Source organism: Neofelis nebulosa, chromosome 6, assembly GCF_028018385.1.
Source record: "Neofelis nebulosa isolate mNeoNeb1 chromosome 6, mNeoNeb1.pri, whole genome shotgun sequence".
Lineage (NCBI taxonomy): Eukaryota > Metazoa > Chordata > Mammalia > Carnivora > Felidae > Neofelis > Neofelis nebulosa.
In genome coordinates, this window is record NC_080787.1 from 113,870,456 (window position 1) to 113,894,479 (window position 24,024).

General features: G+C 37.7%; 1 protein-coding gene across 6 annotated transcripts in view; it reads left to right on the forward strand.

Moving 5' to 3' along the window:
* The first annotated feature begins 5,563 nt into the window (after positions 1 to 5,563).
* The window catches only part of HSF2 (heat shock transcription factor 2), a 41,227-nt gene continuing 22,766 nt past the window's right edge, over positions 5,564 to 24,024 (forward strand). For 3 of the 6 annotated variants that reach the window (XM_058735128.1, XM_058735129.1, XM_058735130.1), the window contains exons 1-4: positions 5,564 to 5,876; positions 19,953 to 20,061; positions 20,197 to 20,324; positions 21,439 to 21,563. In XM_058735128.1, the coding sequence (XP_058591111.1) occupies positions 5,784 to 5,876; positions 19,953 to 20,061; positions 20,197 to 20,324; positions 21,439 to 21,563 (455 nt within the window). In that variant the 5' untranslated portion in view covers positions 5,564 to 5,783. Of the gene's footprint in view, positions 5,877 to 6,251; positions 6,471 to 19,952; positions 20,062 to 20,196; positions 20,325 to 21,438; positions 21,564 to 24,024 lie in introns of those variants that run through there. The other 3 variants (XM_058735125.1, XM_058735127.1, XM_058735126.1) reach the window with 2 other exon arrangements.

A 24,024-nucleotide genomic window follows, 5' to 3' on the forward strand; every position in this document is an offset into this window, starting at 1 on the left:
AGTAGAAATAATGGAAGGCTTATACCACAGACTACATTGCTGATCTACTACATTTTTCTAATGCTTCTAGTCTTTTTAAATTTTCTGGCCTTAAATTTTCTTTCTTATCAATATCTCTCTTTGTGGGTCTGGGCCTCCATTGGGATACTAATTTGTGGGATACATGAAGTTCTTCTATTTATCATACAGTTGTTGGGATACCTGTGAAAGAGTACTTTCAGCCTGCTTCCAGAATGGCTAAGTAAGAGTTGCATTTAAATTTCAGATCCCTTATCTGCACTGGCTGCTATACAAGCTCTTTGGCTTAGCTTGATGAGTCCCTCTTTCCTGTCCAATAACAGTAACTGGAAGAGGCTACAGTTAGTATGACCAACCATCCTGGGGCTAAGGGAGTACCTGTGGCATAGGACTTTCAGTACTAAAATGGAAAGTCCTGTGCAAACCTGGACTTGTCACCTTTGTTGGGTGATGGATCAGATTTTAGCAAATCTGGCATATAGTGGAGGTTTCATGTAGAGCAGTCCCAGCCCCAGGCTGGTACAAGTGGTACTAACACATGTTCTATTTAAAAGGCTTACTCAGCCAGGGCCTCTGCACCTAAGTTGTAGCCTTGGAAAAAAGAAGGTTCTTTGATCTTCTTAAAAATTTTAAGAAATTGGGGCGCCTGGGTGGCTCAGTCGGTTAAACGGCCGACTTCGGCTCAGGTCATGATCTCGCGGTCCATGAGTTCGAGCCCCGCGTCGGGCTCTGTGTTGACAGCTCAGAGCCTGGAGCCTGTTTCAGATTCTGTGTCTCCCTCTCTCTGACCCTCCCTGTTCATGCTCTGTCTCTCTCTGTCTCAAAAATAAATGTTAAAAAAATTTTTTTTTTAATTTTAAGAAATTAACTTGCATAGTTTTTTCGTTCTCTACTTATTCAAAAGCCTACTATAGGATCTCTAAGCATTTTGCCACTGTTACCAAAGCATTGTTTGTTTCAAAGACAAATGCCCTCAATCCCTGGGACTATAATCTCCCTCAGAGAGAGAGGGAGACATAGAATCGGAAGCAGGTTCCAAGCTCTGAGCTGTGAGCACAGAGACTGACACAGGGCTCAAATCCACAAACTGTGAGATTATGACCTGAGCCGAAGTCAGACGCTCAATTGACTGAGCCACCCAGGTGCCCCAGGAGTTTCCTTAAGTAGAGTACTTTGTATCCAAAGTTTTCTAAAACTGAAATTATTCATTCAACAAATATTTATTGAGTAGTTTCTATATTATTGGCACTATGTTTGCTGCTAAGGATACAACAGTGAACATTGTAAGCACAATCTTCCAGGCCAGAAGGGCTGCTTAGAAGTTAATGATCAGTAGCAGTGTGGTAAATATCATGAGGCTCAAGGTCTACATGCCATGGGAACATATGAGAAGAACAACTAATGCCAAATTTTTGGAACCATGGAAGACTAAATGGTCTTAACACTCAACTGTTCATTTATTCATTGATTAATTCAACAAATATTCATTGAGAGTTGAACATGTACAAGGCACTGTGATAGCCATTGAGGATGAAAATAAATATAAATAGGACATATTCTTTATGTTGGAGTTACATAGTGTAGTATAAAAAATGCATGTAAATAATTACAATATGATATAATAAGTGCTATAATAAAGGTCTCCAGGGAAGTTTCATAAAAGAGATGACTTCTGTACAGAATTGTACTCAATCTTGAGGGTTAAGGAGAAACTTGAGGTATAATGGGGTAGAGGAAGGGCTCTCTACACAGAAGAAACAGCTTGCAGAAAAATATGCAGAGGTGTGAAAGAACGTGACCAGTAGGGTATCAAGCAGGTGGGTATAGCTAAGGGTAGGGTAAGGTGAAGAGTGGTAGACAATGATTGGAAAGATAGGTGTAATCAGAGCACAAAAGATGTCTATGCCATCTTCAGGAGTTTGAATTTATTTTGAAATTTATGGGAAGCTACTGACCGGTTTTAAGTCAGGAAGTAAACTTTTCAGATTTGTGTTTCAGAAAGATATCTCGAAAGATTGTAAGGTGGGCTGGAGGAAGAAGCATTTAATCTGATCCTCAGAACCACTCTGTGAAGTGTGTACAAAAGGTATTTTCACTGATATTTTATACATAAGGATTTAGGACTTGGAGGCGCCTAGTGATTTGCCTAAACCCCCCTGCTTCATTCCAAAATCGAAGAAACTTAACAACTTGTCCAGATAGGAATGTAGGTGGAAACCTCTGTGCAGTTTCCCTTTGGTTTCAGTCATACTATGCTTGAAAATAATCTTTAAAAGCCAGTTCTGCTTGCACTACTGATTCCAAGTAGTTTTGCATAGTTGATTAGGTAGAATTTGTACAGTCTGAATCAGAGGCTTTGAAGCATCAAAGTGTCCCACAATATGTTATTCTGTTTCCTAAGTAAGATCCTAGGCCACTCATATTTTCTGATGTTATTCTAAATCTTCTAAATCTTACACTCAGGCTGCAAACAAGCCACAGATATATTTAGACTTTTAAATTTGGAGTCAACAGGAGGCAATTCACTTTAAGAAAGTGACATTTTTATTCTCTACTATTGTAAATATTTCAGAATTGTGAACTCTGGGTCAAATCTGTTTCTGGTATTTGTGGGATTTGTAGGTGGCAAATAACTGTAAATTAGCTTGATTTGGTTTTCTTCCCTTCCCAGTTTTATAACTGAGTGTCATATAAGTGCAAATGGTTCAATAATGATTTTCTCTTCCCCCCAAAATGTCTCTAGTCAGTACTTAAAGTTTTCAAAAAGTTTATTAATTACAATTAATATTAAGGATTAGGTTCATAGAAAAAGAAAACAGTCATTTAAATTATTTCTGGAACATCTGGATTTTATTAAGAGGTGAAGGGTGAGTAACAAGAAGTCTGTACATGTTAGCAAAGGAAGGTCAGCTTACTAATTTTTTCTCTATAATAGTGGTTCTCAAGGTCAGCAGCAGCTACATCACCTGGGAACTTGTTAGAAACCTGCACTTCAGATCTAGTTGGTGGAGTAGGAGGAAAAGCACCAATCTGTTTTTTTCTGAAGCCCTCCAGGCAATTCTAATGTAGGCTTAAGTTTGAGGTACACTGGTATAAAAGGAAAAAAAAAAAACATGTTTCAGACTATGAAAGACATGGTTTCAATTCCAAAGCGATGTGATTTTAGACACATCATCTATTTCCTGGTCATATCACCAGGTTTCCTGGTTAACAACTTATCTCCTTAGCTGGTCTCATGAGTGGATAAATACTATCCAAAGTGATACCTGTTTATTTTATATTGACCAACTTCCCCCTCCACATGATTTGGATGCATGTTTAAGTTGGAGAGCCACTGATATATAACATGCAATATATTGAAAGCAGACCAGCTACAGAATTTGAAGAGCTCAATGTAGAAGGAAAATGCGGGATACCTTGTTCAAAAATGAAGAATTTCAAGATGGTGACAGCAAAGCATTAAACCAAGCATTAAAGTACAGAGCCCATAACCCACAAGCCTACAGGTTGAATGCTCAAAGAGTAGCTTCTGCTTGTATCTAACCACACCTTTTTTTTTTTTTAAGATGGAAATACTACAGTGCCATGAAACTAGGCCACATTTTCCCCTCAGACACTACCAATCTTACCTCCTGAGCTGTCACTCTCCATGCTTATTGGCCTCCTATCTTTGCTCCCTGTTGTCTTCCTTTCAGCTATCCATATGCAATTGTACTGTACAAGACCCAACTTAAGGTCACCATCCTCCGTGACATCTTCCTTTACTACCTTAATTTACTTAACTGTCTTTCTAAACTTTCCTAGTATTTTTATGCCATAAATTTAGTTCTTTTTAAAAAAAATTGACTGCTGATCATTGTGTTTATCCTGTTTCTTGAGCTAGAATGTAAGCATCTTAAGGATTGAGGTGGTGCCAACATCAAACAGTGGAAAGAGCACAGGCTTTTGAGCTTAATAAACCCTGGGTGTAAATTCCCTCTCTTGTTTACTAACTGCTATATAGGTAAATTAATTCACTTTTGGGCCTTAGAATCTTCATTAGAAAAATGGGATGATAAAATCTGCTTTATTGGGTTGTTGTGAGGGTTAAGTGAGATAATATGGACAAAGCCCTGGGCATATATAAGTACTCTGAAATGTTAGTTCTTTTATGCAGACACATTGGATGTATCCTGTCATATATCTGATTTTGCTTCAACAAATAGATGAGGGCTGAACACAAACTCACTATTCAATAAATATTTACTCATTGGAAATTGTATGTATTTTCTTTTTAATGTATTCTTTTTCATGCACCTAGGAAATAAAGCAATCCTATGGTGAATTTTTAAGTATTTATTTATTTTTGAGAGAGAAAAAGAGAGAGAGAGCACAAGCAGGGAGGAACAGAGAGAAATGGAGACACAGAATCCGAAGCAGGCTCCAGGCTCTGAGCTGTCAGCACAGAGCCCTGTGTGGGGCTTGAACTCAGGAGCCATGAGACCATGATCTGAGCTGACATTGTACTTTTAACCGACTGAGCCACCATTTTATATAAAGTTATTATCTCTGATTTGTTTATATATTCTTATATTCACATGCTGACTTTTGAAAAAAAAGTTTTAATTTTGTACAATTTTTTTATATTTCCACACCTATTATCTTACATGGGTAAAAAAAAAAAGGGGGGGGGGATAGTCTTATTTCCAGTGAGGAAAAGGGGAAGTCTGGCACTGACAGATTAAGAGATTACTCTAAATTACACAGACCAGTGTAATTTAATATCCACTAAACTGTCCTTGAAGCTGGGTTTAAATTCAGATATGCTGACTCCTTGTTCATTTTTTTTTCTTCACTGTATCAGTCTCTGGGAAACAAAAATATACCTGTTAAGTATATACAGAAATGATTATTTTAATTTATTAAAAGGGTACAAATGAGACTATTTTTATGTTGGGCATATAGTTGGCATTCACTGTGTGTTAGATTAAAAACAGCACGTAAGGTCTATTACCGCTCCTGGTTCACTGAAGTACACACTTAGTTAAGAGTTATTATTCAAATTCCTCTTTTTGACAAACGTATTTTAATGGAACCGTTTTCGCCTAATGAAAATTTAACTGCAAGCCTTATTTAAGACAGTTTCAATTTGGGGCCTAGCACATCACGTTCGAAAGCTGCTTCCCTACCCCGCCCCCCTCCCCATGTGAATTATTATACTTCCTCCTGCCTGGCGCAAACCACACTTTGCTTGCCAAACTTATGGCTGAATACCCCCGAGGACTTTCTACAGCCTCCCAGCCACAGCTCAGAAATCCAAAGCCGTTTCCACGTGAAACAACCAAACACAGTCCACTAAGCCTAAGGTCCGCTACAGTGACGGCTACTGTATAAAAGGCGAATGAGAAGGCAGCGCCCCCTTCTGCTCCCACCCCCTCCTCGTCTGCAGCACCCAATCGCTTTTCTTTGTCCTGTGGTCCGCGCCTGGGATTGGTCGGAAGCGGGACCGGCGCGGGACGAGTGCGCAGGGGCCGAACGGCGAGACTTGTCCGTCATGTGCGGCCGTCGGTCCTCCCCGCCTCGCTGCGCGCTTGGCGAGGCTGGGGGGCGGGGCCCGGGAGCTGCTGCGCCTGCGTTGTGGGCGTTCTCCCGGAGCAGCAGCTGCCGCCGCCGCCGCCGCCGCCACCACCACCACCACTACCACCACCACCACCGCCGCCGCTGCTGCCGCCACCGCCACCGCCGTGTTCGGGTGTAGAATTTGGAATCCCTGCGTCTGGTTAACAATGAAGCAGAGTTCGAACGTGCCGGCTTTCCTCAGCAAGCTGTGGACGCTTGTGGAGGAAACCCATACCAACGAATTCATCACCTGGAGCCAGGTAGGGGTGAGGGCACGGCGGCCTCCGAACCCCCTGACTAACCGCCTTGTCTCTCTATCTCTCTCTCTCCCCCCCCTCACTCTCCCCCTCTCTCTCCCTCCCGTGGGGCTGTCTCTCGCGGCCTGCGGCTCGACGCCTTCTGCGCGGCCCGCGGCGCGGGGTGGCGGGGTGGCGCGGGCCCCGGCGGTCAGCCTAGCGAGGGACCCCTCGTATTGTTCGCGCGGGGAGCCGCGGGGGTCCCGGCCGGCGCCGCTGGCTCAGGCCGCGGTGGGGGAGGGGCGGCCCGCGCCGCGGCCCGGGAGGCCCCGTAACGGTCCGGCCCCGTCGGCGTTCGGAACCGGCCCGGCAGGGCGAAGGCGGCCGAGGAGCCGAGGGCGCCGGAGCCACGTTACTGCACACTCATTCTCCGTCCTCCCGCCGGGCTCGCGGGTTACGAATCGCTGAGGGCACACGCAGCCCTGGGCGCGAGGGTTTGTCTGAGGAAATCTTTACTTAAGCGACCCGATTCTCCTCACTAAAAAATACACCCCGCTTGGCGCTGGGTTCTTTATGAGGAGAGCAGTCAGAGGGATACAGGCAAATGTTCAAACGCAGGTTACTGTTTCTCATTGGGTTTCGAAATCTTGTATAGAAAATGGTACAGCATTCTTTGGAAATTCTGAGCCATTTGTATATATAAACGGATTTTTGTGATTATTTTAGTAAAAGTGCTCTAATAGACAGGTGTTCAGTAACTTGGTGAGAAGCTAACATGAATCACTAAATTTCGCTGAACAGTTACTGGGAGAGTGGGATATGATGCCTTGACTATTGGTTTGATCCCAACTCCGCCACTAAACAGGAATGACCTTAGTCAAGCACCTTATCTTGTCTGGCCTAAGTTTCATCGTCCTTAAGATGAATGGGTTGCCTGGGTGATGCAAGACCCTTCTAGTTCCAAATACAAGATTCTAAGCAGAATGATTATTACATAAATAGTGCATTTGCGTTTGAATGCACTCTCAGGCTGTTGGAATCATTTTGTGAAGCAGCGTGGGTTTTTCTTATCTGTTGGGGGTATTTAGTTGTTTAGAGGGTTGCCGAAGAGTAAGTGAAAACTACCTTCACAGTGCCTGGCACCTGTTAAGTGCTGAGTAAATGTTACCTCCCTTCTTTCTCTGTTTTCTATTCCTGTCCTATTATAGCTCTCACTTTTACTTTTAAAAGGGAGCAGTGTGTTGAGTACATGGGAGTTTCTGACTAGTGTTAACTCCATATTCTTTCTTGTATTACTGTCATTTGTTCATTTCTTTATACCCCTTCTAGGACTTAATTTTTTTGAAGGTCAGTATCATCAGCTGGATGGTGTGTGTTAAGTATTTGATGAATTTTGTACAGTTGTACAAAGGTGAAAATAAGGAAGCCAGCCGCCAGCATACACTTAAAAATAAACAGATGTCTCATGCTTTTCATCAGTCAGAAGGATTAAAAGTTGACAGGGATGGATCAGCACAGACTGCTGTTACTCAGCCTTGTATTTATTAGAGATTGGACTGAGAGTCTCTCCCACCCAAGCTGACTTTATTATACGTTTTTGGCTTGTATGGTCATTAAAAAAAAAAATTCTTATTTATCCCATAGGTCTAAGCTTATGTTTTACTAATTTTTTTATACATAATGGGACAGTTAAAATATAAATTCATTGAGGGCAGAGACCGTGTTGGTACCAAGGACACATTAGGTATTTAATAATGGTGAATCAATGAAATCTTTTGGGATATGTAATGGAAGTGGTAGGGATGATAAAAATAAAATTATGCCTGAAAAGAATCTTAGAGATAATCCAGTTTAGCCTCATCATTATATAGATGAAGGTTGAGGCTTAGGTTAGATTTCTTATCCATAATTACAAAGCTAGCCCATTATTGGAGATGGGACTCTAACATAGATTTTTGACCTCTCAGATCAGTCTTCCATCAGAAGCACTTCCCTTAATACACCTTGGCACAATATTTAGTTTATATCAAAATGTTACCCTTTCACAAGTCAGTGGACAATTCTGGATTAATGTTGTCTAGAGCTTAGCTTAGTTGCTTAGGACGTCTGTCTGTATTACTTTCCCATAGACTTTTCCAAAAGCAGTGTTAACAATGAAATGAAAGGTAAAACATTAATTAAACAATGATGTTAAATGGAAAAAAACTAAATAAGTTACTCTTATCTTTTAAAAGTTGCTATTTATGGTTGTTTCTGGTTTCCTTCAAATGTGTTTTGCTGAATTTCTGTCAAGGTAATTTAGCATTTATACTATCTGAGTGAAAATCATATTAAGACCTTTTAGAAGCAGCAGATGTTTTGGAAACCAGGAAATCTTTTATGCAATTTTTTTTTTTTTAACTTGTGGAAAATAATTTACTCCTCTAGCTTGAGAGTAAGGCAAGGAAAAACTTAACCAACTACAGTTTGAAAAGCTTGGCTTAAGATTCTTGAAGACTTACTCTTAGAGCTAGTTTTTCTTGAAACTTGTAATATGACAAAAATGAAAAATGAAATGCCCCATTATCATGATTAATTATAGAAATATCTGAGCAATCAAAATTATACTAAATGTGTTATTGATTCAAATAATAGAAATGTCTTTGGATCAGAGTGTCTTTAAGATATTTGTACATATTTTTTTTCCCATATTCTCCCCTTGAAAGTTTCTTTTTTCTTTTTTTCTTTTTTTAACATTTTCTGTAACTTCAAAATTTTATATAGCTATTTTGGCTCTGGTAGGCAGTCTATTGCCAGAATCAGGGACAGAGATAGTACTGTTGGGCAACTTAAAGCTGTTTTAAATGTAACCAAGTCCTAAACAGAAGGCACAGGTTTAACTTGGAAGCAACTGCAGAAACTTGATATTCAGGGACAAGAGGTTGTAGAAGTTGGATGGAAGTTCTTGCCATTGATAGTGAGGAACAGTCTTTACTGTTACTGAAATTTGATAGTGTATGTCGAAGTGAAGCAGTTATAAAAGCAGGAAAGAACTGGAAGTCATTGTTTTATTAGTGTTATTACCTTTGTCTCTGTTCATATTGTTTGAGAAGACCAAGAAGTGATTTCTGCTAGAGACCTCATACCCATCTGTGCCCTTTGACATTCTCTACTTCTCCATCTCTCTCAAATCAGTATAGACAAATCAGGAAATAGGAGGAAAATGGAGCAAAACCAGAATTAGTCTCCTGTTTTCTAGCTGTTTTGAATTAATTTGAGCATCCAGATTCTGATGTTTTGGTATCGTTTTGAGCTTCCCAGAAACCATTGCATTATTACACTAAGTTGAAAACAAGAAAGCCACAGGTGTGCCAGAATAGGAGTAAAATCCACTTTAGATGAATCTACAGAAAAGTTGAAAGATTCATTGATGAGTATTTTCTATTTGTATACATAAAAGGGAGTGAACAAAAGACTCAGAAGGAATGGCTGGTGAACATTAAAAAGTTATGGACTGTTTTTAAAATGTTACAAATTTCTGTTCTGAAAAATGTTTTAGTTTAATGGGTTTAAAGTATTAGATTATTTAAGAATATTTTGGATGTTTTTAAATGAGTACCAATTTGAGCACTAACAACTGTTGTTATTTGGAAGCTTGCCAACCTTTATGGGTAAAGCCTAAAAAGAAGCTACCCATCTCTCCCACCTTACACAGTCAGTAGTGGCTTTCTTCCCCTTGTGAAATGTGTTGGGAGAGTTCTATGTTCTATTGTTTGAGTCTCACAGGTTTAAATGGCAGTAAGATGGAATTTTTGCACTCAGAGGTTATCTACTAATTGTAGAGTGGAGACTGAAGGAATGACATAAACAGATACACAGAGTATGAGTGAAGGAGGGTTGTATGAGAGAGGGAGAGCACATAAAAATATAAGCAAGGGGCATTCATCTGATAGGATCCAAGAGTTAAACTTCTAAAAAGATAATTTGGTCCACTGTGGCCAATGATTCATTTATTTTGTTACTCACAAATATTTATCATGAGTATGTTATGACCAGCAGTGTGCTAGGTACTTGGAATTCATTCACTAGTGAACAAAGTGGCTTTATAAACCTTATATTCTAGTGGAGGACACTGATAATTAAAAAGTAAGCAAACACAGATAATATAATTTTAGTTAGTGGTAAGTACCATGAAGGAAATAAAGAAGGTTAAAGAGAGATAACAGTTAGGACTAAGTAGGAGACAGAAGTCACATAGTATAAAAGAAGGAAAGAATTACTTTTAAATATTTTAAACAGGGAAAATGTAGAATTACTAACTATATCAGAGGAATTGGAGTAAACACTCTAAAGAATATAGGGCTGGCAGTTATAAGAATATGACTATGTCTCACTTAATGGCAAAGAAACCACCGGTGCCACTTTAGTGGAACTTATTGGAAGCTCATCCTTCAGAACTTGTGGGAGAAATACTCCTTTAAGGCAGCAGTTTGCAAACTATTGCCCATGGTCCAGTCATCTGTTTTGTAAATAAAGTTTAATTGGAACATAACCATTCTCAATATATTTACATATTGTCTATAAGGTATTATTACCTGCAAGCCCAAAATATTTACTGTCTAACCCTTTAAAAAAAGGTTTATCAGTCCTTGTTCTAGAGCACCCTTGAAAGCTATTCGTGGGGACATGTCTTGCTAGAAATACTCTGGTTTGAAACCATTGAAGGGAGAGAGAAAGCTGAGGGAAGCTTTTGGCCTTCTGCTGCTGACCTTCTGTACTGCAAGAGCTAGGTGCTGGAGGATGTGCCTACACTGTAGGAGCCTGCCAATGTTGAGGAACCAAGAAAAAGGAAGGAGAACCCCCCTCCTCTTAACAATCTCTTTAGTATCTTCTATTGACAAAGTTTATCACCATGCCTTCTAGAAAAAGATATTTAAGGGACCCAGCCCCACGGTTGCAAAACATACAATGAAAAATGAATTTGGAGCAATAAACTGATAACTAGCACATAGTTATCTGGGATTTGTGGGCATTTTAGGTAGATCGATGAGAAAAGCCTCTCTGAGGACATGATGTTTGAGCAGACACCTGAACAATTAGGCCAGGTGAAAGAGAATGGCAGATGTAAAGGCTTTGAACATGGCATGTTCATGTGATTGGAGAAGGCCCCTGTGATTAGAATATCTTTAGAGAATGTGAGATTGAGGTTAAAGAAGTAGCAGGAACAGATGGTATAGGGCCTTAAGGCTGTAGTAAGAAGATTGGAAATCTAGGGAACTAGTTTGTAGATTATCACAGTTTTCCACTATGGTATTGAAAATAGTGTAGCTGAAAAAAAAAAAGAGTGTAGCTGAGACTAGGGTATTTGCGGTGCAGATGTGAGAAGTTGTTGGATTTGGTATCTACTTTAAAGGTAAAGCAGCAGAATTTACTAATAAATTGTCTGGAGTACAGGAAAGACAGGGAAGAATTAAGAATGACTCAGATTTGGCCTAAACAAGAAGATAAATGATACCATTTGCTCAGATGGGAGAGTATTCAGAGAAATGCAGGTAGAGATTCTGTTTGGCCGTATTAACTTTGATATTACAAATGAACACTAGTGTTACTTGAAAATTTAGCTTACATTTTGTTGACCATACTTATTCATATGACTACACCTAATTTCAAAGGAGGTAGGGAAGTTCAGTGCTAGGAAGGAAAACAGGAATATTTTTGAACAGTCTCAATGAGTTCTACACTCCAAGACATCCACGTGGAAATGTTGAATATGATGTTTGAATATAAGACACTGGCATTGGAGTTTGTGAGTGGTAAAGCCATGGGACTGGATGAGATCATCCGGGGAGAGAAATGGAGATGGAAGGAGCTAAAAGACAGGCCATTCTGATTTTTAGAGGGCAGGAAAGTAAGAAAAAGCTAGCAAAGGAGATTGAGAAGGAACAGTGCAATAGGAGAAAAACAAGGGAGTAAGGTTATAGTAGTTAATGGAAAAAAATGGTTCAAGATAGAGAAGATGGTCAACTGTGTCAAGTGCTATTATGAGTATTTTTATATACCTCTCCTGGTGTGTATAAGCAAGAATTTCTTTAAGGTATATATAGGTACCTATGTTGAAGAGTGGAATTGCTCGAAAATAAGATATGAACTCTTCGACCTGAAGATAGTTCAAATTGTTTTCCAAAGAGATTAAACACTCTTATACTTAGCCATGCATGAGATTTTCCATTAATTCACATCCTCAAAACTTGATATTATCATTGTTTTTAATTTTTTACTGATCTAGTAGATGTAAAGTGTTCTCTCAATGAGGTGTTAACTTATATTTCCCTGATTACTAATATGTTCAAACACCTTTTCATATTTATCGGCCATATGTGTTACCTATTCTATGAAGTATGTGACCATTTTTCTATTGGGTGGCTTATCTTTTTTTTTTTTTTTTTTAATGTTTATTTTTGAGAGAGACAGAGAGGTGAGTGGGGGAGGAGCAGAGAGAGGAGATACAGAATCTGAAGCAGGCTCCAGGCTCTGAGCTGTCAGCACAGAGCCTGACACGGGGCTCAAACCCACAAACCATGAGATCATGATCTGAGCCAAAGTCGGACGCTCAACCGTCTGAGCCACCCAGCCGCCCTTTGGGTAGTTTATTTTTTAATATTTGTAGAAATTCCTTGTATATCCTGTATATACATTTTGGAGGTTTATGTGTTGCTTCTATCTTCTCCTAGTTTGAAGCTTATCTTTTGATGAGTACAAGTTTTAAATTTTAGTATAATTTAATATATTCATCTTTTTTGTTCATGCTTTTGTTTCTTCTGGATGTTTTTTCTTACCTCTACCTCAGGGAGAGAAAAATACTTTTCTATTTCTCTTCTTTTTTTCCTGAAAGTTTTAAAAGTTTGCATATTTTGTGTAAGTCTTTAATTCACTTGGAATTGATTTTTGTGAGTGGTGTAAGGAATTCAGTTTCATTGTTTTCCATATAAATACTCAGTTGCCCTAGCCCCTTCATTGAGTAGTTCCTTCTTTCTGTGGTGATGTGTATTGCTACCTATGTCTTATAGCAAAATTAATCACAGGTAGATACTGTGATTTTGTTTCTAGGGTCTCTATTCCATTCCATTGAACTTTTTTTTTTCTTCCCTCATCGCATGTCTTACTGTAGCTTTATACTATCTTGCTTTTGGGAGGGCAGCTTATTCCTCAGTAGTACCTTGACTCTTGCTGGTCTTTGTTCTTCTGTACGTGTTTTAATATATATTTTTTTACATTTATTTATTTATTTATTTTATTATTTTTTTAAAAATTTTTTTTTTTCAACGTTTTTAATTTATTTTTGGGACAGAGAGAGACAGAGCATGAACGGGGGAGGGGCAGAGAGAGGGGGAGACACAGAATCGGAAACAGGCACAGGCTCCAGGCTCCGAGCCATCAGCCCAGAGCCTGACGCGGGGCTCGAACTCACGGACCGCGAGATTGTGACCTGGCTGAAGTCGGACGCTTAACCGACTGCGCCACCCAGGCGCCCCTACATTTATTTATTTTTGAGAGAGACAGAGCACAAGTAGGGGAGGGACAGAGATAGAAGGAGACACAGAATCCGAAGCAGGCTCCAGGCTCTGAGCTGTCAGCACAGAGCCCAATGCGGGGCTCGAACCCACGAACTGTGAGATCATGACATGAGCCGAAGTTGGACGCTCACCCAACTGGGTTACCCAGGTGCCCCTCTTCTGTATGTGTTTTAAATTAAAGTTCCACCAAAGAAAATCTGTTGGGATTTTAATTGGAATTGCATTGAAACTAAATCAGATTACGGAAAATGGAAGTCTTTATGATATTGAATATTCCCATAAACAAGACATGTTTTAAAATTCATTTTGTTTAATAAAATTATGTATTTTGGGCACCTGGGTGGCTCAGTTAGTTAAGTATCCAACTCTTGATTGCACATCAGGTCATGATTTCACGGTTTGTGAGATCATGAGCCCCACTTCTGGCTCCGCCTTGACAGTGTGAAGCCTGCTTGGGATTCTCTGTCTCCCTCTCTTTGCCCCTCCCTTGCTCGTGCACACGTTCTCTCTCAAAATAAATAAACATTAAAAAAAAGTTTTTAAATAAAAAAAAATAAAGTTCTTTATTTTTTGGTAATTGGGTCTTGCACATCTTTGTTAGATATTCTTCGTAGGTATGTTAAGACATTGTAAGTGGAGGGGCGCCTGGGTGGCTCAGTTGGTTAAGAGTCTGACTTCGGCTCTGGTCATGATCTCATGGTTAATGAGTTTGAGCCCCACATCAGGCTTTGTGCTGACAGCTCGGAGCCTGGAGTCTGCTTCAGATTCTGTGTCTCCCTCTCTCTCTGCCCCAATCCCGCTTACACTCTCTCTGTCTCTTAAAAATGAATAAACATTAAAAAAAAAAAAAAGATGTCGTATGTGGTATTCTTTAGTTAAAAGTACATTCTGGCTGTTGCTGGTAGTTAGAAATACAAATAACATTTGTATGTTGATAGATAAACCAGTGGGCTAATCACTTTACTCATGTGGGTCTTTTAAGTGTACATCCATGAATCTGTGAATGATAGTTTTGTTCTTCCTTTCAGAGCTTTATACCTCCAATTTTTGTCTTTTTTGTGTTGGTAAGACCTCAGCATGTCAAATAGAAGCAGTGATCACAGATCACTTTTTCTTATTTTTAAAAGAAATGTTTTTTATATTTTTCCCTTAAGTTAACTAGCTGTTAAAATTGAGAGTTTTTAATTTATCTTTTTGTTGTTAATGTCATACTTATGACCCTTTCCCCTCTCAGTCAATTGCCAGGAAGGAGGATACAGGAAAAAAGTTGATTTTGGTGAGTTAGGAAGATGGATTTGATATAGACAGTAGGTTGAGAACATGGTGAATTAAAGAACATTATGCAGAAATGTTAACAGTTGAAAAATCCAAGTGTGAAGTTTGAGATGGGGCAGAGATATAGATGTGATCATTTATAATAAAACATCATATTTAATAAAGTCAGTACATTGCCTAGGAAAAGAGTGTAAAAGGTGTCATGATCAAGGATAGAAACCTAAAAAACACACTACCTTTGATAGGTGAAGAAAATTGAAAGGAAACATGAGAGAGGGTAGACCTAATAGTATTTAGTTTCAAAGTCAAAAGAGTAGAGTCTTTAAGGAGGAGATTGTCAGTAGTGCCAAATGAAATGCCACAAAGAGGTGTGGGAAGATCAGGACTGAAAAGAAGGCATTGAATTTGGCATTTGACATTTTAGAAAAAAAATAGTTTGAGTAGAGTGAGGGAGAATGAAACCAGTTTTTAGCAGGAGTAAGTAGATAGTACTAAATTGGAGAAGGGGGCTTTGAAATAAATTTAAGTTTTGCAGTGAAGGAAAAGACAAATGGGGTGAATAGATTGAGAGGGCAGGAAGGTAAAGTTTTTTTAGATATGAAAAAGCATGCATTTTTAATTTTAATAGTTATTACCTAATAACCAATTCTGATTATCATCAAACTTTAAAAATTTTCCCAATCTACTCAGCTGGTTAAGCGTCCAACTTCAGCTCAGGTCATGATTTCTCGGTTTGTGGGTTCAAGCACCCATCAGGCTCTGTGCTGATAGCTCAGAGCCTGGAGCCTGCTTTAGAGTCTGTGTTTCCCTCTCTCTCTGCCCTTCCCCTGCTAGTGCTCTTTCTCTTTCTCTCTGTCAAAAATAAATAAACATTAAAAAAAAATTTTCAAATTTTGCCAGTCTAATAAGAGGAAATCATTATTTGTTTTGCTACACAATTATAATGAGATTGGGCCTCTTCTAAATTTTACGTTGGATTTTTCATCTTACTGATTTTTTATAAATTTTTAATTAATGCAATTAACTGTAATAAGTATTTAAAATATTTTTATGTTAATTTTCAACTTTATTGAATTTTTTCTAACTCTCTTAATAGTTAGGTTTAGTTTCAGACACAAATAGTAGAAATTCAAACAGTGGTTTAAACAGAATAGAGATGCATTTTCCTTTTAAGTCTGAGGATACCCAGTCACATTCTGGTCTTCAGCCATACTTAGTTTCTCTACCTCAGAGTTGCTGAAGCTTTTAGTCATTAGCTTCAAGTTCCAAGCAGGGATATGGGATATAGGGGTTTGACACTTTGAATCTTTCCCCTTTTAGAACCTTTTCTGGAAGCCCCACTGAGTCCATTCTATATATATCTTAATTGCCAGGGGTATATTTGGCTGCCTCTTTTTGTAAGTAAGGGGGACTGAGAAATGTGGTTGCAAATCAGACAAAATTGTGATTCTGTTCATAACAAAGTAGAGGATCATTCGTGTTTTTCCAGATGGATCTCTTTGTTTTTAAGGGTAAATAGTGTTCCTCTGTGTGTGTTGTGTGTATCAGTTTCTTTATCCATTCTTCCATTAAGGGACACTTAGGTTGTTTCCGTATCTTGTCTATTGTAAATAATGCTGCAGTAAACATGGGAGCACAGATAATGCTTTGAGATACTGATTTCATTTCCTTTGGGTGTATACCTAGGAAAGGGGTAGTTGCATCATGTGGTAGTTCTATTTTTTATTTTTTTGAGGAAACTTCATGGTGTTTTCATAATGGTTATACTGATTCACATTACCACAAACAGTATATGAAAGTTCCCTTTTCTTCACATCCTCACCAACACTTACTTTTTTTTTTTTTTTAATAATTGCCATCCTACCAGATATGAAGTAGTACTTCATTGTGGTTTTGGTTTTCATTTCCCTGATGGTTAGTGATGTTGATCACCTTTTTATACACCTGATGGCCATTTCTGTATCTTTGGGAAAATGTGTATTTGGGTTCTTTTTTAATCTGTTTGTGTCTTTTTCTTTTTTGGCTGTTGAATTGAATGTGTTCCTTACATATTTGGAATATTAATCCCTTATCACATATATTGCTTACAGTTATTTTCTCTTATTCCATTAGGTTCTCTTTTTATTTTGTTTTCTTTGCCGTGCAGAAGCTTTTTAGCTTGATGTAGATGTTAGCTTGACTAGAGTAGTCCTTTCTCTGTGTGTATAAATATATTAAATCATGTTGTACATCTTAAAAATATACAATTTTAGCTTTAAAATAACAAAAATCAAAAGGAGTTAGAGAAATTTGGGAATAGGGTTGGCAGCTAGCAGTTTCCATGAATAAATTATAAATTCTTTACCACTGTGGCTTCTACGTTTACTTCATACTCCCAAAAGCATGGTTGTGAGCTTTGAGTTAGCGTTGAGCAGTGAGTTAGCATTGAGCTTTTGTTTTTTTCTTTCCAAATGGAAAGTTTATGAAATCATCCTTTTTTCTCCAGATTTTCCCCCTGATATGAATGCTACTTGTACTTATTACACATATAATTATATTCATTATTATATGTTATTACATATTATTATATAATATAATATATTGTAAATATAATTCTCAAATAGATTTGCTTATGCTTCTGTTCTCTCTAGTCCATTTTTTCTTTTTGACTGTCTCTTCTTTAGTACAAAACTCTTGTAAACACTAATCCTTTCACCTTTATAGGGTAAGGTTAACACCTCTCTTCTCATTGTTTTTAGTATTTTCTTGCCTATTGTTACATAATTATTTTACAAGTGAACTTCAGTACCTAATATTTGGTTGTGTTAGCATGTTTTCACCTCGTCTCCAAAATTTTCTTCTTAATTGAGAATTTAATGTATTGGTTAATTAGAATTGACAGCTTTACAGTTTTTGTCCCTCTGTAGTTTAATGTTCTCATAAACATTGTGTATATTTTTAAGACTTATTTTTAGGTATGTGACTTTTTTCTATTGGAATCTTTCTATTATTGATTTCTTTATTCTATTTTAGTTTTAAATTGTTATGGTAAAATGTACCTAACATAAAATTAACCATTTTACCCATTTTTAAGTATACAGTTCAGTGGCATTAGGTACATTTACAGTGTTAGGCAGCCATTGCTTCCATCGGTCTCCAGAATGTTTTTCAACCTTCCAAACTGAAACTTTGTACCTTAGACAATAACTCCAAATCCTCCCTCTTCTTAGCCCCTAATAACCATTTTGTCTCTATAAATTAGACTATTCTAGATATCTCATATAAGTAGAATAGTACAATATTTGTCCTTTCATGCCTAGTTTATTTTATGTAGCAGGTCTTTAAAGTTCATCCATGTTGTAACACCTGTCAGCATTTTCTTCCTTTTTTTAAGGCTGAATAATACTGTGTGTATATACCACATTTTGTTTGTCCATTTATCCGTCAGTGGACATTTGGGTTGTTTCTACTTTTATTTTTTTCAATGTTTGTTTATTTTTGAGAGAGAGAGAGTGCAAGCAGGGGAGGGGCAGAGAGAGAGGGAGACACAGAATCCAAAGAAGTTCCAGGCTCTGAGCTGTCAGCACAGAGCCCAGTCCGGGGCTCAAACTCACGATGGTGACTGAAGCTGAAATCAGACACTTAACTGAGCCACCCTGGTCCCTCAGGTTGCTTCTACCTTTTGACTTTTGCAATAATGCTACTATGAACATGGGTATACAAATATCTGTCCAAGTATCTGCCCCCTTCTTCTGGATACATAGTAGAATGGTAGGATCATGTAGTAATTCTGTGTTTAATTTTTTGAGGAACTACCATACTGTTTTCCATAGCAGCTCTACTATGTTTTACATTTCCACCAGCAGTGTGTAAAGGTTTCCAGTTTCTCCACATCCTCTAGCATTTATTTTCTGTTTATTTGGTGTTTTTAAAAATAATTGCCATCCTAATATTGTAAAGTGGTGATTGTGGTTTTGGTTTTTATTTCCTTAATGATTAGTGATGTTAGACACCTTTTTGTTTATTGGCCATTTGTTTATCTTTTTTGGAAAATACCTACTCAAGTCCTTTGCCCATTTCTGATCGGGTTGTTTTCTTTTTGTTGTTGAGTTGTAGAAGTTCTTTATTATAGATATTAACCCCTTATCAGATACACAGCTTGCAAATATTTTCTCTGATTCTGTTGGTTGCCTTTTCACTCTATTGATGGTGTTCTTTGCACAAAAGTTTTTAATTTGAGGTAGGCTTGTTAGTCGGTTTTTGCTTTTGCTGCCTGTGCTTTTGGTGTTGACCAAGAAATCATTGCCAAATCCAAATAAAGCTTTTTCCCTTAAGTTTTCTTCTAAGATTTTTATAATTTTAGGGGTGCCTGAGTGGCCCAGTCAGCTAAGCATCTTCTGACTCTTTATCTCAGCTCAGGTCTTGAGCTCAGGTTTGTGAGTTCAAGTCCAACTTTGGATTATGTGCTGGGGATGGAACCTGCTTTAAAAAAAATTTGTATACACACACACACATATATAATTTTTATAGTTCTATTTCTTATGTTTAGGTCTTTGATCCATTTTGAGTTAATCTTTGCATATGGCGTAAGGTAAACTTTGTTCTTTTGATGTGAGTATCCAGTTTTCCCAGCATCATTTGTTGAAAACTGTCCTTTTCCCATTGAATGGTCTTGATGCTCTTGTAAAAACTCTTGGGCTTTATATGTAAGGGTGTATTTGGGGGCTCTGTATTCGATTGATCTGTCTTTCTGTGTTTATGACAGTATCATACTGTTTTGATTACAGTATTGTAAGTTTCAAATTATTTTTTTGGTATGCCAGAACACTAGTGACTTTAAATATTAATTAGTAACCAGATATCTTACTGAATTATTTTACAGTTTTTCAGTTGATTGTGCAAAGATATGTCTGTTGCAGATGACAATAAAATATGACTTCCTCTTAAATTTTACCTGTTTTTGTCTAATTACATTGGCTTTAAAATAATGTTAAATAATTATGTTGGCTACGTATAGTATTTCTTGTTTCTGATTTAAGGGAAATTCTTCTCTAATATTTTACCATAGTGTATGATACAGCTTTTGGTTTGAGACATACTCTTATTAAACTTCTGAGGTTGACATTAAAAAGCTTAATTACAGTTTGGCACTTAATTACAGTTTGTTTCTTGTTGCTGTTAATAGGAATAAAATGTTGATCTGAAAGTGTCATAGAAGGACTGCCCAGTTTTGGGATTCATATGTATCACCTCTTAGGACTTCAACTAATTGACTTTTTGTGTTGTTTTTCAGAATGGCCAAAGTTTTCTGGTTTTGGATGAACAAAGATTTGCAAAAGAAATTCTTCCCAAATATTTTAAGCACAATAACATGGCAAGCTTTGTGAGGCAACTGAATATGTGTGAGTATGGATAGCAGTTTATTTGGAACACTGTCATCAATGGATTAAACCATTTTTTCCCATTAGGTTGATAAGCAAAAAGGAAATCTTTTACTTTGGTCTATTTTAGTAATCGAAATTTTTACTCTTTTTCAGATGGTTTCCGTAAAGTTGTACATATTGACTCCGGAATTGTAAAGCAGGAAAGAGATGGTCCTGTTGAATTTCAGCACCCTTACTTCAAACAAGGCCAGGATGACTTGTTGGAGAACATTAAAAGGAAGGTGAGCTATCATTAATGTGATTTATTTCGGGCATTACCATGTAGCATCTTTGGCCAAGACTTAATATTTCACCTGTTGAAATTAAGAATGTACAGAAATACACAGGTGTTCCTTGTTGGGATGACTTAGATTAATAAAGCTTTCATTATTTCACTCTATTTTGTATTTTTTCTCTGCAGTCAACTGTCCTGAGGGCTTAGTCTTCAAATACCTTCTAGAGGGAAGGAAAATCTTTACATTCTGAGGATTGAGGAATCATCCATATTGGGATGGTTCACTCCTTCTAATTTAGCTTAAAAATGTAAGCTTCTGCTAGAATGTCCACTCTCTGGAGGGCTTTTTTCTTTAATTCACTGCTAAATATCCAATGTCCAGAATAAGTCGCTTGCATTATAGTAAGCATTTAATAATACATTTTTAAATGAATGGTATCTTTTGCTGAAATAAAATATTTTACTAAATCCACAAAAGAGAGAGGAGAAAAGAGCTAATGGACCATGAAAGAAAATGGGCTAGTGTGCAGCTGTTACTGCATAAATTTAATTAAACATGGAATGTGATAATAAAGAGGCTTGAGGAAATTACAGTGAGTTTGGCGAAATGGAACAAAAAAAAAAAATGCCCCTAAGTTGTTCCTGTTCTTAGAAACTTTTCCACGTTTAAGAAAACAAAAAACAGGGGCGCCTGGGTGGCTCAGTCGGTTGAGCGCCGACTTCGGCTCAGGTCACGATCTCGCGGTCCGTGAGTTCGAGCCCCGCATTGGGCCCCTGTGCTGACCGCTCAGAGCCCGGAGCCTGTTTCAGATTCTGTGTCTCCCTCTCTCTGACCCTCCCCCATTCATGCTCTGTCTCTCTCTCTCTCAAAAATGAATAAAAACGTTAAAAAAATAAATAAATAAAAAAAAATAAATAAAAAAACAAAAAACAGATTGATTATTTCTTACTCTTTCTCTTTGCAAAGCTATGAATTTTATTCTTTTTATAGCGTCCTAACCTGAGCGTTTTGGAACTAAATCTAATTTCCTGAATGGGCTACAAAACTCACTTATAATAGGGAAACTTTGAATTACGAATATGGTGTTTAGTACTTGATTTCCTGAATTTGTTTTCAAAAGGTTTCATCTTCAAAACCAGAAGAAAATAAGATTCGTCAGGAAGATTTAACAAAAATTATAAGTAGTGCTCAGAAGGTTCAAATAAAACAGGAAACTATTGAGTCCAGGCTTTCTGAATTAAAAAGGTAAAGTATTATTTCCAAATATAATCTTAATATAGGGGCTGGTGTTTATATTTGTGTGTTGGGGGTTGGAGGTTAGTGCTTTAAGTACTTAGATCACATTGTTGAAACCAAGATAAAAGGTCATTTTTCTGTAAGTATTGGTTCCCTTTAATTTTGATTTATAGCCCTTGACTTTACCTCAATATTATATTTTCTTAATGGTGATCAAAAGAATTTAGGGCAGTTAAAAACAACATGATGCACGAGTCTCACTGATGAAATAGTAGATCTTTAAATTGTTGTAGGAAATATGATTCTACTTAAGTTAGATTTCTTATGATGTTCATACACATGAGGGCACACAAAGCATAAAAAATTCTACATGTGTTACTCATCCTTTTTTTTTTTTATGGTGGTTTCATAAGACTTTTCTGTGTGGCCCATCTCTTAGGAAAAAATAGGACAAAAAATACGGAAAAAGGACACATGAGACTTGGCCTACTTGGTATTTATTTTACATAGACGTGGTAAAGTGTTATTTGAATCTTTTATCTACCGAAACATGCTTTTGCTTTATTACAATTTTTGGCACCATTATTTGCCACAGTAACAACTTATATGTAGAATAGATGTACTTACTTACTTAGTAAGTAGTTAAGATTTTTTCTCTTATCCTAATAGGTGCCAAGGTCTTGAGAGTAATTTAAGTTTTATGTATTCTCTCCCATTTCAAGTGTGGGATTAGTTCAGCTGTCTTAACTCACGTATCTTCATTAAAAGAGTAACCTTGGATATGATTCCCTTTTTTGAATAAGCCTTAATTTTAAGCTGTCCCATTTTGCATCTATTATTTAATCATCCCAGTTTATTATATGTGTTTTGTGTCTGCTGAGGTACCTTTTGACCCAATTCCTTGAATCTCAGGTTTAGCTCTTAAGGAATGATCCTAGATTCATCCTGTAAGTTTTAGAGGTAACCATTCTATTTATGTTTTAGTAGGCAAATAGATGATAGTATCTTTAAATATTTGAGTCCGGGGCACCTGGGTAGCTCATCAGTTGAGCATCTGACTTTGCTCAGGTCATGATCTCGTGGTTCGTGAGTTTGAGCCCCATGTCGTGCTCTGTGCTGACAACTCAGAGTCTGGAACCTGCTTCGGATTCTGTGTCTCCTTCTCTCTGCCTCTCCCCCTCTCATGTTCTCTCTCTCTCTCTCTCTCTCTCTCTCTCTCTCTCTCTCTCTCTCTCTCAAAAATAAACATTTTAAAAAATGTGTTTAAAATTTAAATATCTGTGGGGCGCCTGGGTGGCGCAGTCGGTTAAGCGTCCGACTTCAACCAGGTCACGATCTCGCAGTCCGTGAGTTCGAGCCCCGCGTCAGGCTCTGGGCTGATGGCTCGGAGCCTGGAGCCTGTTTCCGATTCTGTGTCTCCCTCTCTCTGCACCTCCCCTGTTCATGCTCTGTCTCTCTCTGTCCCAAAAATAAATAAAAAACGTTGAAAAAAAAAAAAAATTTAAATTTAAATATCTGAGTCATAAAAAGTACTCTAGTTATTCATTAAGTATTAAAGAAAGTTTCGTTTTCAGTACCCTCTATGTGTAAATCCAGTCCCTTTTGTAATAGTTTGGCTTGAGGAAGATGGATATTATGGAAATTAACGAGCAAAAATGAGAGCATTTAATAGGTAGATTATCTTTCATGCCTTCTCAGTGTTATCATTGCTGCTAACATTTAATAGTTGCATGTTTAATAAAAGTAGTCAGTGAAGGAAATGAAGTTACTACTAGGCAAGTTATTGATTTGTCATATATTTAGACATGCTTTAAAAAAACTTGTTTTAGTGTTTCTGTGCTTGTGTTTGAAACAGATTTTAAGATAGACAGTTTTAGAATCTGATAGACTTAGATCGGCTTCAACATTTACTATAATAAATTACCTGTGTGATTTTAGGCAAGGCCTCTCAATTCTTGAGTCTCAGTGTCCTCTTCTATAAAAGAGTTAATAATTCCTTTCTTGACTGATTTTAGAGAAGTTTAAGAAATACACATAAAATGCTTAGCATAATGCTTAGAGCATAGGAAGTGCTGGGTAAATGTCACTTCTTTTAAGAATTCTTTTCTGGGGCGCCTGGGTGGCTCAGTCAGTTATGTGTCCGACTTCAGCTCAGGTCATGATCTCGCGGTCTGAGTTCAAGCCCCGCATCAGGCTCTGTGCTGACAGCTCAGAGCCTGGAGCCTGTTTCAGAATCTGTGTCTCCCTCTCTCTCTGACCCTTCCCTGTTCGTGCTGTGTCTCTCTCTGTCTCAAAAATAAATAAACGTTAAAAAAATTAAAAAAAAAAAGAATTCTTTTCTAAGGGTGCATGGGAGGTTCAGTTATTTAGGTGTCCAACTTTGGCTCAGGTCATGATCTCACAGTCTGTGAGTTTGAGCCCCACATTGGGCTCTCTGCTGTCACTGTGGAGCCAGCTTTGGATCCTCTGT